The following is a 16,370-nucleotide window of genomic DNA, read 5'->3' on the forward strand; positions in this document are numbered from 1 at the left end:
ACTTTTTATTTTAAGATAATGAAATTACCAGTCAGCTTTAAATTTTACCTGAATGTCTTATTTGTTTCATAAACAGAGAAGTTATTGTTAATATTGAAGTAGTAAATTTTTTCTTCATGTTTTTAAACATCTACTTGAGAAGTTCATGTTATTCTGTGATTTTGTTAGCTTTATTTAACTGTATATCCTATAATATATTTTAGATGTCTTCTAAATTTTAAGACATTTTTCCAAGTTTTTAAAATTAAAAATTCTCCTTTTTCTAGTTTGTCATCTTATGCATTTAAATATGTTACAAATCAAATAAGTTAAGGTATCCATGTGAACTCCACATTTCTAGTTTTTTAAAAATAGCCGTTATCCTACAACAAACAAAATTCTATCAACAGCCAAGCAAAAGCAGTCATGAATCTTTTTATTTTATAACTATAAAGCTCATTTATCATATTAAAAATCGTTCAAGGAGAATATAGGTATTATTTTTTCTACCTTTTAATTTTTATTTTTCTATCTTTCAATTTCTATTTGTTCCTTTCCTAAGCATAAATGCTCTTTTGGAGGTTTAATCAGTCAACCAGTATTTATTGGAAGTATTTTACATGGAAGGCACTGAGCCAGCTGTTGTGAGATTCCCAAAGTATATTAAGATGAGGTTTCTGCCCTATCTACTTAGAGAGGTAAGATATATTTACATCAAAACATAACTAGTGATTCTAGGTGATAAATGGGAAGTGTTAGATCCTTTCAAAAAGTTTGTTTTGCATACTGTATCGATAAGTATTTTATTTTTCTGCCCCTTTTTGCCCTATTTAATACACAAGTGAAATTGTGGTCAGAAGGTTAAAGTGAGTTTTCAAGCTTTCTTCCTTTATTAAAAACATTTATTGAGTTCCTGTTACTTCCTATGCCAAACACTTGGTTAATCTCAGTTAATCCTTAAAATAACTATGTGAGGTAGGCATTTTCGTTCCCATTCGATAGATGTGGAGAGTGGAAATAACTTGCTCAGGGTCACCCTGCTAATTATTATGGAACCAGGATTTGAGTATAGGTCCGCTTAGTGTAGTAGTTTTGTTTCTACTCATATCGTGTTAACAGTGTTGAGTCATGGTTCTGTTCCATGATGACAGAAAAAGCTGTGTAAATGAAGAATGATACTAAAGATGGCAATAATGAAAAACAAAAGCCAAAAGGAGGAAGGGGCCTTTATTTACTAGAATGAGAAATTAAATATTCTGCATAGACTCTACTGGCCATGTGTAATGTATCTTTCCATGGGTCTATTCACCTTAATTATAGAAAATTTAAAGAGATCCTGTCTTTTTAAATTCTAAATAGGAAAGTCTTGAATAAAATGATAATTAATGATCTATTATTATAATGTTTTAAAGTTTGGAGTGTTAATAATGAAATGTTATGTTCTGCTATTACTAAAAATAAAATTAATCACTAATACCAATGGTGAATACTCAGGATTAAAGACTACTTAAGTTTAATATTCAAAGTATTAAAGAACTTAATCATTAAAATCTGTTTTATAAGATATGTGTCATACCCAATTAGAGAGACTGGGTTTTTATTTCAAATTCTTTGTTAGTTTCTAACTTTTGTGACATTATGCTATACCTCTTTTATCAGTATTTTCATTAGCTAAGTATTGAACTTGAGGTTCAAATCTTACTGTTTTGTTTTTCAAGATATTCTGGTAACTCACCTTTTTGAAACTGAAATATATTTGAGGCAAAGAGGCACAAAATGTGTAGGTGAATGAGATGTTCTCCTTGCTCATAGCAGCCCAAAACTGCTATGCTGTGCTTCTTCTGGGAGACCGAAGCTCTGACCTCACACTGGCACCGTGGTTCTTGTCTGATGCAATTCCCAGAGAATGAGTTACTACTTCTTTACTGCCTCTGCATTGCTCTGAGCAGACAGCATCTTCACGATTTCTATTAATATACTGTGCCAGTGCAGCTAATGGAACCAGTGGTGTTTTATATAAGATCTACCCAGCCAATTAAATATTGATTGCGGTTGTTTACAGCCAGGTATTTTCAATGTCTCCTTTACAGATAAATGGAAAAGTCATTTATATTGTCTTTGTTTCAGCGTTCTTACTTCCGTACTCTTCTCATGTATGGATTCCACTTTCTGGTGTGGTTTCTTTGTGTCAAAGGAATCAGGGACACACAGTGTGGGTTCAAATTATTAACTCGAGAAGCAGCTTCACGGACGTTTTCATCTCTACACATTGAACGATGGTAGGTTCCTAACTGGAATGTATCGGGTATATCTTATTATACAGCAATTTTCCCAAGTAATGAGAAGCAGCCCTGTATCCTCGTAATGAACATCCGGGTTTAAACAAAATTGACACTTATATATGTAAACTGAATCTGTGCCTTTATACTTTTACTGGGTTGAGTCTTATTTCGAAAATCTCAAACCAAACATCAGGTATAAAATTATGAATTCACCTTAATTATGGACAGTGTAAATTGAAAGGTCTGAAAACATCCTGTTTCCTTAAGCTTCCTTTTTTTCTTTGAGGAAAAAAGAAAAAGCTCAGAAATATCAAAGCAAAAGAGGGCGCCCACTTTCTCTCCTGTGCTTCCTTTTGCAGGAGTAAGTTCTCCTTCCTGCCCAAGACCAATCCTTTGACTTCTGCATCCCTTCCACCTTCTTTTTAAATTAATTAATTAATTGATTGATTGATTTTTTTAGGTGAGGCAACCCTTGGTTGACCTCTCAGATTGCAAGGACCTTGTCAGTTTACAATCCCTTATTTTTTTATTTTTTACACCTGCAGCACCTAGTCTTCCTAGGTGGTCTCCCATCCAAGTATTAATGAGGCCTGACCCTGCTTAGCTTCCGAGATCAGTCAGGATCGGGCTTGTTCAGGGTGACATGGCCATATACTCCTTCCACCGTCTACCTAATCATGTTTGCTTATTTTCTTCTTATACAGTTTGTTCTCTCAACTTCAGCATCTTTCCCATCAGTTTTTAAAACAAGTTTAAATTTCTCTTGCCATTAAAAAGAAAACTCTCCATTGCTCCCCCACCAACACCCCTCTAGCTCTAGCTGATCTTTTCCTGAGAGACTGGTAGGTGTTCACTGTCTCCATTTTCTCATTCACACTTACTCCTCACCCCACCTTATGTGGGTTTTCCTTCATCACTCCATCTAAACATCTGGTTACCCTCAAGTTATTAAATTCAGTAGTCATATTTATTATGACCATGCATTGTCTTAATTAATCTTTCAGCAGCATTAGATACTTCTCAGCTCTCTGTCCTGAAATATGCTGTTCCCTCGGCATATCTGTATCCCCAACCTCTCCTGAGCTCTCGACCTGTGAATACCACTGTCGCTCAGAAGCTTGAAGCCTTGTGCTCAGCCCCGGCATCCCCCACAGCTCTTCCACATAACCAGTGCATGAGCAAGGCCTATGGATTTTAGCTTTTATGTCCCTCCATTTCTCTTCAGCTTACCACCAACATCCAGGACATCATCATTTCCTGTGCTGCAGCTCAAGGGATCTTTTCAAAAATTAAAAGTGATAAATCAGATGCACCTCTTCTGCTTAACAATCCTTCAGTGGCTTCCCATGGCCTTGAGAGGTACACTAATGTGCAATATCAGTGTTGATTGCCTAGTGTGGCCCACCTGAGTCTCCACATGCGGATTCTTTCCTTCTCACCACCCCCTTCTCAGCTTCTCCTATCCTTCAGGTCATCCTTAGGACAGCCAGCCCTCACTCTCCAAACTAGATTAGATACCCCTACTTGTAGACTGTTGCAGTACTGTAGGCCTTTCTTTGTAGCCCTATCACATACGTAGGTTTTTCTTATTTGTGTAATGTTTCTCTTTATTAAAATATAAGCTCCACAAAAGCTAGACGATTTTGCTTACTGGAATATTCCACTATCTAATAGAGTACCTGGCACATCATAGGTACTCAATAAATATTGTTGAAAAAATTAATACTTAGTGTTAGTCATGGGTTCTCTGTGAATTCTGTTCATGGTGGGAATGTTCTTTTTTATAGTCTCTCAACTTTCACGAATCAATTTGCAAAGATCTGTTATTTCCCTAGAAATAGATATCATATACCCCCCAATAACTTTAGAGAAACTGTAGTTTCAGAATTAAAATTATCATTTAAATGTGTTTTTTAGTCTTTTTTATGTAGGTTAAAACATCTAAACTAATGTATATTTGGTCTTCAAATTAAGATATGTGTTTCTATTACGTTGAAGACTAAAATATAGTGATAGTTAATGGACTCCAAAATCAGAGAATCTAACTTAAGAAGCCACTTTGGAAGTAAAGCCTCTCTGCATTAAATATTTCTCAATTAGCTATTACGTCCAGTACTAGGGTCAAAAACTAGTTTCTTTCTAGTTTGAAAGGAAGGATTTACAAGTGAAAAACATTAGAGTCAGGATTGATAACTTAAAAATCTTCAAGGATTCTTGTCAGGATTGTTCTAGGGCAGGATCAACCTGTAGAAGTATAAGACATGAATGCAAGCTATATATGTAATTTTAAATTTTCTAGTAAGCCATATTAAAAAAGTAAAACAGATGAAATTCATTTCTGTATTTTATTTAACATAATATAAAAATATTGTCATTTCACAATGCATTCAGTATGAAGAAAAGTTGAGATATTTTACATTCTTTATACTATATCTTCAAATGACAGTACATCTCAGTTCAGACTAGCAACATTTCAAGTGCCCAGTAGCCACGTGTAACTAGTGGCTACTGCATTGGACAACACAGTTCTAGGGTATTATGGTTTTCTTTTTTTAACTTACAGAACATTTTTTCTTTTTTTCTTCCTTAAATGTTATGTCCAGGTACATGCCCTTTTTTTTAATAATTTTTTTTTTCGATTACAGCTGATATATGATGTTATATTGGTTTCAGGTGTATAACATAGTGATTAGATATTTATGTAACTTTTGAAGTGATCACCCTGATAAATCTAGTACCCATCTGATACCATGCATATTTTTACAGTATTATTGTCTATATTCGTATGCTATACTTTACATCCCTGTAACTGTTTTATAACTACCAATTTGTGATTAATTCCTTCCACCTTGTCACTCACTTCCAACCCCACTCCCATCTGGCAACCATCAAAATCTTCTCTGTATCTATGAGTTTGTTTCTGTTTTATTTGTTCCTTTATTTGTTTCCTTAGGTTAACACATGTAAATGAAATAATAGGCTATTTGTCTTCCTCTATCTGACTTATTTCACTTAGCATAATACCCTTTAGGTCCATCCACGTTGTCGCAGATGACAAGATTTCATTCTTTTTTATAGCTGAGTAATATTCCCTTGTACATATGTACTACTTTGTTTTTATTCATTCACCTGTTGATGGACACTTAGGTTGCTTCCATATCTTGGCTACTATAAATTCTACAGTGAACATATGGATTCACATGTTCCTTCAAAGTCGTGTTTTGGGTTTCTTTGGATAAATACGCAGAAGTGGGATAACTGGGTCTTTCTTTGTCTCTTGTTACAGCCTTTGTTTTAAAGTCTATTTTGTCCAGTGTAAATATTGCCACCCCATACTTTTGTTTGTTTCCATTTTCATGAACTATCTTTTCTATCCCCTCACCCTCAGTCTGTGTGTCTTGTGATCAGAAGTGAGTCTCTCATAGGCAGCATATGTAAGGGTTTTGTTTTCTTATCCATTCAGTCACCCTATCTTTTGATGAGAGCTTTTAATCTATTTTCATTTAAAGTAATTGTTGCTAGATATGTAGTTATTGCTGTTTTATTATTCATATTTCTGATCTTTTTTTTCCTCCTCTTTTTAAAGAAGTCCCTTTAACATTTCTTATAATACTGCTTTGGTGTTAATGAACTCTTTTAGCTCTTTCTTTTCTGGGAAGCTCTTTATCTGTCCTTTGATTCTAAATGATAGCTTTGCTGGGTAATCTTGGTTGTAAGTTCTTGCTTTTTATCACTTGGAATATTTCATGCCAGTCTCGTCTGGCTTGCAAAGTTTCTGTGGAGAAATAAGCTGACATTCTTATGGGAGCTCCCTTGTAGGTAACTGCTTTTCTCTTGCTACTTATAAAGAGTCTCTTTTTGTCTTTAACCTTTGACATTTTAATTTTGATGTGTCTTGGTGTGGGCCTAATTGAGTTCATTTTTTTTTTTTTCCATGTTTGAGACTCTGTGCTTCCTTGGTTTGTATGTTTATTTCCTTTAGCCAGGTTAGGAAAGTTTTCAGTCATTATTTCATCAAATACATTCTCAATTTCTTGCTTTCTCTCTTCTTTTGGTACCCATATGATGCGAATTTTGGTATGCTTGATGTCCCAGAGGCCCCTTAAACTATCCTTATTTTTTTTGGTTTTCATTCATTCATTCATTCATTCATTTATTTATTTATGCTGTTTTGATTGTGTGTTTTCTGTTACCTTCTCTTCTAAATCACAGATTCGATACTGAATCTGTGAAGAAATAAAGAATGTATTCTTCATTTCTTACTGGTTCTTTTTTATGTTTTCTATCTCCATTTTTATATTTCCTTTCTCTTTGCTGAAGTTCTCACAGAGATCATTGAGCATCCTCATAACCAGTGTTTAGGACTCTGCATCTGGTAGATTGCTTGTCTCCATTTTGTTTCATCCTTTTTCTGACACTTTGTTCTGTTCTTTCATTTGGGACATGTTTTCTCCCCATTTTGGCTGCCTACTTGTGTTTGTTTTTTCGTATTAGGAAGGGCTGCTATATCTCCCAGACTTAGTAGAGTAGCCTTATGTATTAGGTATCCTATGGGGCCCAGTGGCACAGTCTCCCTGGTCACATGAGCTGGGTGCTCCAGGTGTGCCCCTTGTGTGTACCCTCCTTTGTAGTTGAGTCTTGGTTGCTGTTGTCACATCAGTAGGAAGGATTGACTCTCAGGTTGATTGATTGTGAGGACTGGCTGTGACTACATTGGAGGAGCTGTTGTGCAGGGGCCAACCCTGTGGAGCAAGATGGACTTTAGTGGGACTCTGGTGCCTGCTGAGTCTCCCCTTTGGATGTTTCATTTGCAAAAGTGCTTGAAGGATGCTCTGATACCATCTGAAGCTGACCATTGGATGTGTTGGTCTAAGGCCTCTTAGTAGGGCCTCTGGTGCAAACTGAGGTTAGCCGCTGCCTATGGCCTGCCCGAGGCCACTTGGTATGAGCTACAAAGTGACCTGAAGATGATTGCCACTTTTGCTGGCCTTGGAGATGCCTGGGAAAGGCGAAACTACAAAGTGAGGCTAGCTGCCACTAGTACCAGGCTGGGGGCTGCTCAGAAAGAGGTATATGGGGCACACCAAGGCCTAATGCTGCCTATTTGTGGTTTGAGAACCTTTGGGAGATTTTAGGAAAATCTATAGCATGAGCCAAGACAGGCTGTTTGTAAGCCTCTGGAAGCATCATGGGTGGGCCTGAAAGTTGGATGGCATGGGGTCTCAGGGAATCACTAGGGCAGAGTGAATGGTATTAGCCAGGTTGATGGATACTCAGACTTGGAGCCTACCTGCACTTGCAGGTGGGGTGTGGGGAGGGTGGGAGGGCTCAACAAAGCAACAGTGGTTTTTGTCCTACTTCTCTCTTGAAGAAAGCCACCCCTCCAGCCCTCGCCCTGAAGCCAGACAATTCATTTCCTCCCATATGTCCCTGGCACCTTTTGAGCTGCTGCCCTAGCACTGGAGCTCAGAGCGAGTGAGTCCATCAGCGAGTGAGTTCATGTGCAGGCCCTTTAAGAGAAACACCTGGGACTCCTGCAGCTCTCCATTTCACTCAGCCACAACCTCCACTGTTTTCACAGTCAGAAGTTGTGGAGTCTTCTCCTCCCGGCACTGGAACCCTGGGCTGGAGAGCCTGATGTAAGGCTGGGACCTCTCCGCCCTCAGTGGAGACCTCTGCAGCTGCCATATCCCTGCTCATTTTTAACAACCACTTGTGGGTGTAGGACCAGCCCATTTGTGTCCTTAGTTGTAGGACTCCTGCTCATCTAGACTTCAGGTGATTTTCAATGACAGTTGTTCTGTAGTTTAGTTGTAACTTTGATGTGGTCATGAGAGGAGGTGAGCTCAGCATTTACCTATCTTGACTGGAAGCTGTGCATACCTTTTAAATTTTTTATTTTGGAGTTGATTGACTTAATATTGACCTGACTTAAAAATCTAGCCTCTCTTATCTCTCTTTAGGGTCCAATTATGTTGATTTTGTACTTTAAAGGAGAACCACCAAATATGCATGTATCAACTTGATTAGCAGTATATCCTTCACTGTAGTCATGTTTCATCAGTGGTTTTCATTTAAATGCCTCTGTTCTTGCACTTTAAATCAAGAAAAACTAAAGAAAAAATATATTTTTTCTCATGCAGCATAAGTTATAGAAACAAAGTTTTGCATGTACTTATTTCCATGTGAGTGTCACCTTAGACTTGTTTCTTACAAGATTTATTGTAAAGATTTGTTGAAGTTTTTCTCATAACTTTCAGAAAATCCAAGTATAGTTTCTAGGTATTAGAAAACATCAAGGATTATAGTTGAAGTTAAAACACTGTAGGCATCTCTTTTATTCAGAATTAGAGACGTGAGTATGGGTAATGTTAGATATATATATATATGACGTAATGTTAAATATAAATACATAATGTCCATCCTCACAACTGTACCTTACCTAAAGTCTTCCTATTTAATGTTAAGGTATAATTTGACCCAATTTATAGTAATTTTAAAAATGAATTTTTTGAAATGTACTTTCTTCTGATGAATGCTTTCTATTTTTAATCAGTGTTATACATATTTATAATTTAAAGTCAGTTCCATAACTGACAAAATACAGTTGCCCCACCTTCCTCCTTCCTCAATTCCTACTCCCTAATTATAGCCACTTTTAACTCTTTACTGTTTCTTTGCGGTATTTGTTTTCACATTCAAAATAATGAGTCTAAACAGCTATTTCTCTATTATTCAGTTTTAGATAGTACTTTCCAAAATAGGAAATCAATGGATATGTACTTAGTTCTCTTAAACTTCTGTACACTCTCCACACTTATTCTTTCAATACTATTTTAAAATAATTTTTGGTTAGATCAGTATTGATTATTAAAGCTGCATAAAGAGAGTCACATTTGAGCCACAGGGTGCAATGTGGATATTACCTTTCTTGTTAGAGTACTTTTTGTTTTCCTAAAGATAACTATCTGGAGTTTTTTGCTTACATTATTATGCTATGGATCTGTCACATACTTATGCTCACACTGTCAGGAGTATGAATTCTTGGAGACATCCTGCTGACGGTCACCTTTTTGGTTTTTTGGCCTCCTGTGCAGACACAGCCCCCACTTCCTTTTCCTTGGTTTATACCTCTATTAGAGTAGGACATGTCCTCTATTAAACTTTGTAAAAATATGAGAAAGAAACTGAGATGTTGCATGTGAAAAAGTATCTTTATTCTCTTCTCACATTCGTCAGAAAGATAGCTGGAGAAAAAAAATATAGGTTGGAATCACGTTTTTTTAGGATTTTGAAAGTGTTGCTCTCTTTGTCTTCAGCATTCAGTGGTTCTGCGAAGTTCAGTTCCCGTGGATAACCTGAATCTTGATTTCTTGTGTACAGTATGTTGTTTCTGTCCCCACCTTTGGAAGCTTTTTCTCCATGGTGTTTTGAAATATCATGAGTCAGGAATTTAACATGGCTCTCTTTTACGTGTTTTGTTGAGTACTTAATAGGCTATCTAAATCTGTCCTTCACTTCTGAGAAATGTCCTTTAATCATTTCTTTGACAATTCCTCTCCCTCTTTTCTGTTCTCTTAGGAAACAGATGTGGAACATCTTTACTGAGCCTGTAATTTTATCTTCTCACCTTTGTTCTATTTTTCTTCTATTGAGGAGATTTCCTCAGTTTTACCATTTGAATTTTTATTTCTGCTCTCAGATTTTTAATTTTCTAAAATTTTTTGATTTCCAGTATTAATTTTTTAAAATCTATTCTTGTTTTTTGACTAGTATTTTCCACTGCTTCTCTTGATGTCTCATTTAAAACTGACATTTTCTACTTTTCCTATATTGTTTCTGTCACTCCAGTTTTTTTATGTTCCTTTTTATTGTTAAAGTCTATCCTCAGATGTCTTTAGTGTGGTACTAAAAAGCTCATCAGAAGCTGTATGCATGATCAAAGCCTCTGATTTACTAGTAGATTTCACTACAGATTAAATAGTAAGGCCATTTTGTATGGGAAACTGTCATTGTCTTTTAGGCTGTCTTTTTCACTAAAGTAGAATCCTTTGTTCTCCTGCTTAGGAGGTGTGACCCATTTGGAGGAAAGGAAAACCTCATGCAGATTTTCCATGAGCCCCCTGCTTGGCGCCTCACCTGCACCCCCTTACTTGTAGATGTCCTTTGCATCCTCTGATGCCTTAGCTTTCGTGGGGCTTTCTGGTAGCCATTACCTGCCTCTAGGCTTCTCCCACTGCCACTTTCTGCTTTTCAGAGTTACTGCTTGTCTAGTTCCTTTCTTAACTTTCAGAAAAAGTTTTTTATTACTGTCATTTTGAATTTTTATTCCATCATTGCTGTTTTAATTTTAGTTGGATTTCAGGAGGGAACTGTAGGGTAAGTATGTGGCTGCTTTGTTTAGCAGGGTCTCAGCATGCTCTTTGTTCTCCAGGAATGTATCTGTCCATGAGGTAATTAACTACACCAGGAACTGAATGGCAAAAGAAAACGTGGTGGCTCAGCCCTCCCACATTTGCCAAAACACGTGAAAGCATCTTAGTTTGAGACTAACCCTTATACTGCTTCTCTGTAATAGCATAAAGTTCTACCCAGAAGTCCTTGGAATTTTAATTATAATGTTTGCTTTTGTAACAGATTTCTCTCTTATAATATGGTGATGTGAACTGCAATTTTTAAAAAATAAACATGTCTTCTAAAATTTTTAAGGAAAGAAGGATATAATAAAAATAATAGTTTGGAAAATGAATTGTCCTTTTAGTTTTTTTTAATATAAAGTAATATCAATTAATCAGTGTTATTTCCTCCACTCCATTTCATTCATCCTTATGTTGTATTGTGTCTTTGATAAATAACTATTACTGATATCCTTAGAAAAATACGAAATCTTGTTCAGATTATTGAATATTATTAGAACTGAGCCCACTAGGTAATTTTTTGTTTTTGTGTTAAAGGAGAGAGTTAACAGTCAAGCACCAGACTTAATATTCACATTATTTCTTTCTCTCATGAGTGTCACAATTCTAGTTAACAGAAGTTTTACATAGTCCTTTTAAAAACACAACACTTTTGTAGATGCTTTTATCTTAAGTAAATATTAGGATAAGAAAAAGTATTAAGTGTTTTAAAAAATTGTTTTCATATTGAATTATCCAAATACTTGGGATTTAAACGAGTTGCATAACGCATGCTGATGGTAGTTTGGCCAAGAGGACAAAGCTCCAAAATTCAAGTTGTCTGGAACCAAGGAAATCAAATAAAAGTGGGTTTTAGACATTTTCTTGTCTGCGCTACTATTTTAAAACCAAGCACTGGAAGTTTGAAGTGTGTTTCATGCAGTCTAGAAAGTGGGGCCTTAATGAACTCAGGGATGAAACCAAACAGTAAAGGACTTGAGCGCTTAAGTTAAAAGAGCACGAAGAGTATAGCACAGGTGGGGTGCTTCTCTTTTTGAGCTCAGTGCAGGTGAAAGGAAGCAGCTGGTTGAGAGTATTTTGTAAGCAGAATTCAGAAAAACTTCTAAGTCAGGATTCAAAACTTTAAAGAGAACAGATTTGACCTAAACCAAGAGGCAGACTGAAGAGGAGCTTTGGGTTGAAGGAAGGATGAACTGGGAATTAAGACTAGAGAGGATTTTTAAGAGTGTATGTAAAAACGAGACAATATATCTAAATGCAATGTACGTATGTAGTTATTTTCAAAGGGCACTTTAGACTAGTCTAAACTGGCTTCATTTCCAATAGCTACCGATACTGGATTGTCCAGTTTGGCACGGGGAAATGAAGAGGAAAAGGCAGGCAGGCCCTAAATACCCTGTATTTAGAAAAGAAACCTTGATCCTTTGGTGTTAGAAGAATGTAATCAAGCAACTCTAAAATGACTGAGAACATTCTGTCCCAGAGTTTCTCCGAGTTCTGTTTTATCAGCTCTCTAAATCAGTTGAAAATGCTATCAATTCTGTACCTCAAGCTAGTTAAAGCCAGGATTAAAAACCGTCAGTCATGAAAATTTCCAAAATTAAATTTTCTCTTAGAGCCCAAGAGGCCATTTTTACCTCTGGGAATTTCTGAGTTATGATAGAGACACCATATTTCTCATTTAGATATTGTGCAGTGACACACCAAATTATTTTATTTGCCTTGAAGCTCTTGAACTGTTTAGCTTCTATTTGATATCATGTGAATCTGACCTTCAGTTTTATAATGTAAACTTTATATCTGCCATTTAAGTTTCTTTAAAACATGCCAAGGTAGAGATTTAATTACACTATTTATCTTTTTAAAAATAAATACCAGTATGTTTTCTATTTCAGGGCATTTGATGTAGAACTGCTTTACATAGCACAATTCTTTAAAATTCCAATAGCAGAAATTGCTGTCAATTGGACTGAAATTGAAGGTGAGTATATTGTTTGTGTTACAGCTGATCTTAACTGGGGGATGGAAGGAGACGTGAGATAGTACAGTCATCCAATAAAGTCAGCTGGCGTTAATGGTCATCTTTCCACCTTTCCCCAATCAGGCCCTCAGCTGTCTAGATTCTGAGAGGCAGTTCCACAGAGCATACTGCCTACTAATCCCTTCCACCCATCAGCTGCCTTACTGCCTTCTATATTTTTCAGCCTTGGGGTCTTCAGTAGACCTACCACGCTGCCCAAGAAATTCAGTAAAACTTGCTACAGTGGACAACAGCATGGTGGTCTGAGGCTAGAAGTTAGGTTGATAGTCTTTCGAGTTAAACTTTATTGTTTTTGCCATGTTTTTAGTATTATTTCAGTAGTCAGTGAGTATCAATTGGGTACCTACAAACCATTATGCAAAGCTAAATAAGGAATTTTTACTCCAAATGTCCATAGACCATTCAGAAATAATTTATTACTGGTATCTGTACATACATCCAAAAATGGAAAGATCTCTAAGATATAATAATGTGAAATTTATCCTAATTCTTGAAAATTTCTGTTCAGAAAAGCTAGACAGCTCTGGCTCTGTGGAATTTAAAATATATTCTAGCCTTCTCTTTTGCTTACCTTAGAATGGTCCTAAATTCACAGTACAGTCACCTCTGCCCAAGGTGAGCATGGCTTCCCCCTGGCGTCATTGTTGCAGTAAGCCGTGAATTGCTCCGTAACCCCAAATGTTTAGGGACAGAAAAAGGTTAAGAACCAGCATGGAAATCCTATAAGCTATATAGTCTAGAACGAATTCCAGCCTCTTAGAGTCTTACTGACTCACTGAGTTTACAGAAAGAATCTCCACAGTAGCAGCCTCGATTGAAGGAGATTGGGAAGCAGGAAAGAAGACTGCTCAGACTGTCATGATCAGCTCTGTCCACCTGTCTCCACTGATCTATGCCCAGGGTAGACTCCATGGGAAGTTGAAGTGGGGAACAGTTAAAATGTATTTGTATTTATATCGTTTGCTCATTTGTATTACAGAAATAGTTGTGCCTAATACGAATTATGGGTACCTCAAATTCCTTATTTGCTTCTGGAATGAAGATAATATTTTCCCCTGATCAATAATACAGAATAAGGTTAATATTGACAGAGTTCTGTGATGGTAATGAAATTTTAAACCTTGCTTCTGACAGATGTTCATTTATGTGCAGGTATAGGACAAGTAATAGTTGTAAGGATCCACTGTGACATGTGGATCAGACATTCGATTAGATTGGTATTCCTGTTTAGCCTTGGACAAAGAAAGAGGTCTGGACGAAATTGTCTTAAGTCTGATCATAGGCTGTACTTTTCACCATGAAGACTGAATTCATATGTAAAAATAATCTTATTTATCTTTATGCTGCGTCTTCAGTTGCTTTGTATGTATTATTTTTTATTAACCAGGACTCAAAAGAGTATTCTGTGTATTGGTCCTTCCCAGAACCCTCAGCCGTGCGCAGTCAGTCACTCCTCCCTATAATAGGACTATCTGAACTTTTCAATTTCGATCCTCCCAGGTTTCATTTCACTTCAGGATGTTTCGTTTTTGTTGTTTTTAGTGAAACCACTCACTTCAACATCAAAGATATTTAATTCTTTTGTAATGACTTAAATAAAATTAAGGTGGATGTGTTAATTAACATGATATGGTAATCATATCACAGTGTATATCAAATGATTACATTGTACACTTTAAATGTATTTCAGGTTTGTCAGGTATACCACAGTAAAGCTGAGGAAAAAGTAAAATGAGAAAGAAGTCAGAGCAGTTGGCCTTAAATAGGGAAATTGTCAGTGATTAGCATTGTGGTCTTGGCCATGTCACTTTACCACCTGGCACCCCCGTTACCTGACCTGTAAAATTGTGGGGGTGGCGAGGAGGCTCTTCCTGTCTTACTAAAAAGATAATTTCAAGGGGCAAAATCACGGAATATAAGATATTAAAACGTGCTCAAGGAGTTGGAGTTTTTTAGTCAGCGGGGCTTGGACCGCTGCCACTTGGCCACCACAGGACCAGAAGGTGGCCAAGCTAAGGTGGTATTTGTTTTAGCTGATTGAGTCTTTGGTAGAATTAGAATAAAAATTAGGTTTTTGTCTTAGAGTTCTTATCGCATGAATAATCTTCACTTGTATTATATGTAGATATGTACTTGATTCTCTGTAGTACATATGAGACTGAAAAATAGTGTGTAAAACATGAAAATTGGTCCCCCCAAATCATTTTTAAGTGTATAGATGGAATTAAATGTTTAACAGATATACGTACATGAATACATACATGCATAAATGATATAAATAAAACTAAGATGACTAGAAGCTCTCAAAGGTCATGTAGACTGAATTCTAAAATACAATTTTAAACTGACATATTTTCTCCCATTTAAGTTAATTTATTTTTAATGATTTTTGAATTTCAGGTTCTAAATTAGTTCCATTTTGGAGCTGGCTTCAAATGGGCAAAGACCTACTTTTTATACGACTCCGATATATGACTGGTGCCTGGAGGCTTGAACAAACCAGGAAAATGAATTAGGTTGTTTGCCATCTTTAATTGTATTCTTATGTATCAGTGTAACATTATTTCATTTGAATTAAAATTTTAAATAAAGCTGGAATAAACCTATGCCATTGTCTGCCTTTTGATAATTTTAAAGAATAAACTGCCATAAATAAAAATTTTTATACCTCTTTTGGACAAAAAAATTCAGATGTTTTTAACAAAAGTCAGATTTTCTTTTGCTACCAATTTTGTTTATTTAGATTAATTTTCACTAACTGATTCTGAGAAATTTTTAAACAAGACAGAAGTAATCTTAAAGTGCCTTGCATAATTCTCGTGAACTTAAATATAAACCACAGTGTTCAGGGATTTAAAAATAAAGTCAACATATGTTTAAAAATTATGAATTTATATATTAAAGGATTTAGGCTCAGTCATAAAGGTATCCACTCCTTCATATAGTCTCATTTATCTCCTTCGTAACTTTACATATGTGTACAGTACTTATCTCCTTCCCTCTCGAGTTCATGTTATTAGAAATTGGAAACTTTATTAAAAAGAAAGTATTTTAATATTAATAAATGTATTTACTTAATATCAAAAGCCCGTGTTTTGAGATACTATGAAGACTAATAAATAGCAATTACAAAAAAATCCACAAATCAGAATTACAGTCTTTCTGATGTTTTAAAGAAACTAATAATAATACCTAACATTTACTGAGTGCTTACTCTATGCCAGTCACTATTCACTTAGTATTCACTAAGCACTTAGTATAAAATAACTGACTTAATTTTTTTTAACATTTTAAAAATTTTTTTATTTTTTAATATTTTATTGATTATTCCTCCTCTCCTCTCCTCTCCCCTCTGGGAACCACTAGTCCATTGTCTATGTCCATGAGTCTCTGTTTGTCCTGTTCATTTGGTGCTTTTAGGTTTATATCCCACATGTAAGTGATATCATGATTTTCAACCTTTTCCGTCTGGCTTATTTCGCTTAGTATGATTATTTCAAGGTCCATCCATGTTGCAAATGGCAGTATTTCATCTCTTCTTATGGCTGAGTAATATACCCAGTAGAGGGATTGCTGGATTATATGGTAGATCAATTCTTAATTTTTTGAGGAACCTCCATACTGTTTTCCATAGTGGCTGTGCCAATTTGA

General features: G+C 35.9%; 1 protein-coding gene across 7 annotated transcripts in view; it reads left to right on the forward strand.

Annotated features, from left to right (window-relative positions):
* ALG5 (ALG5 dolichyl-phosphate beta-glucosyltransferase) overlaps nucleotides 1–15,325 on the forward strand; it is a 40,016-nt gene extending 24,691 nt beyond the window's left edge. For 5 of the 7 annotated variants that reach the window (XM_039872980.1, XM_039872979.1, XM_039872975.1 and 2 more), the window contains 3 exons: nucleotides 2,107–2,258; nucleotides 12,574–12,659; nucleotides 15,120–15,325. In XM_039872980.1, coding sequence (XP_039728914.1) covers nucleotides 2,107–2,258; nucleotides 12,574–12,659; nucleotides 15,120–15,235 — 354 coding nt within the window. In that variant the 3' untranslated portion in view covers nucleotides 15,236–15,325. Of the gene's footprint in view, nucleotides 1–541; nucleotides 678–2,106; nucleotides 2,259–10,695; nucleotides 10,878–12,573; nucleotides 12,660–15,119 lie in introns of those variants that run through there. The other 2 variants (XR_005654963.1, XM_039872977.1) reach the window with 2 other exon arrangements.
* Nucleotides 15,326–16,370: the final 1,045 nt, after the last annotated feature.

This window comes from Pteropus medius, unplaced genomic scaffold (genome assembly GCF_902729225.1).
Source record: "Pteropus medius unplaced genomic scaffold, Ma_sr-lr_union100, whole genome shotgun sequence".
In the NCBI taxonomy this organism is placed as follows: Eukaryota; Metazoa; Chordata; class Mammalia; order Chiroptera; family Pteropodidae; genus Pteropus; species Pteropus medius.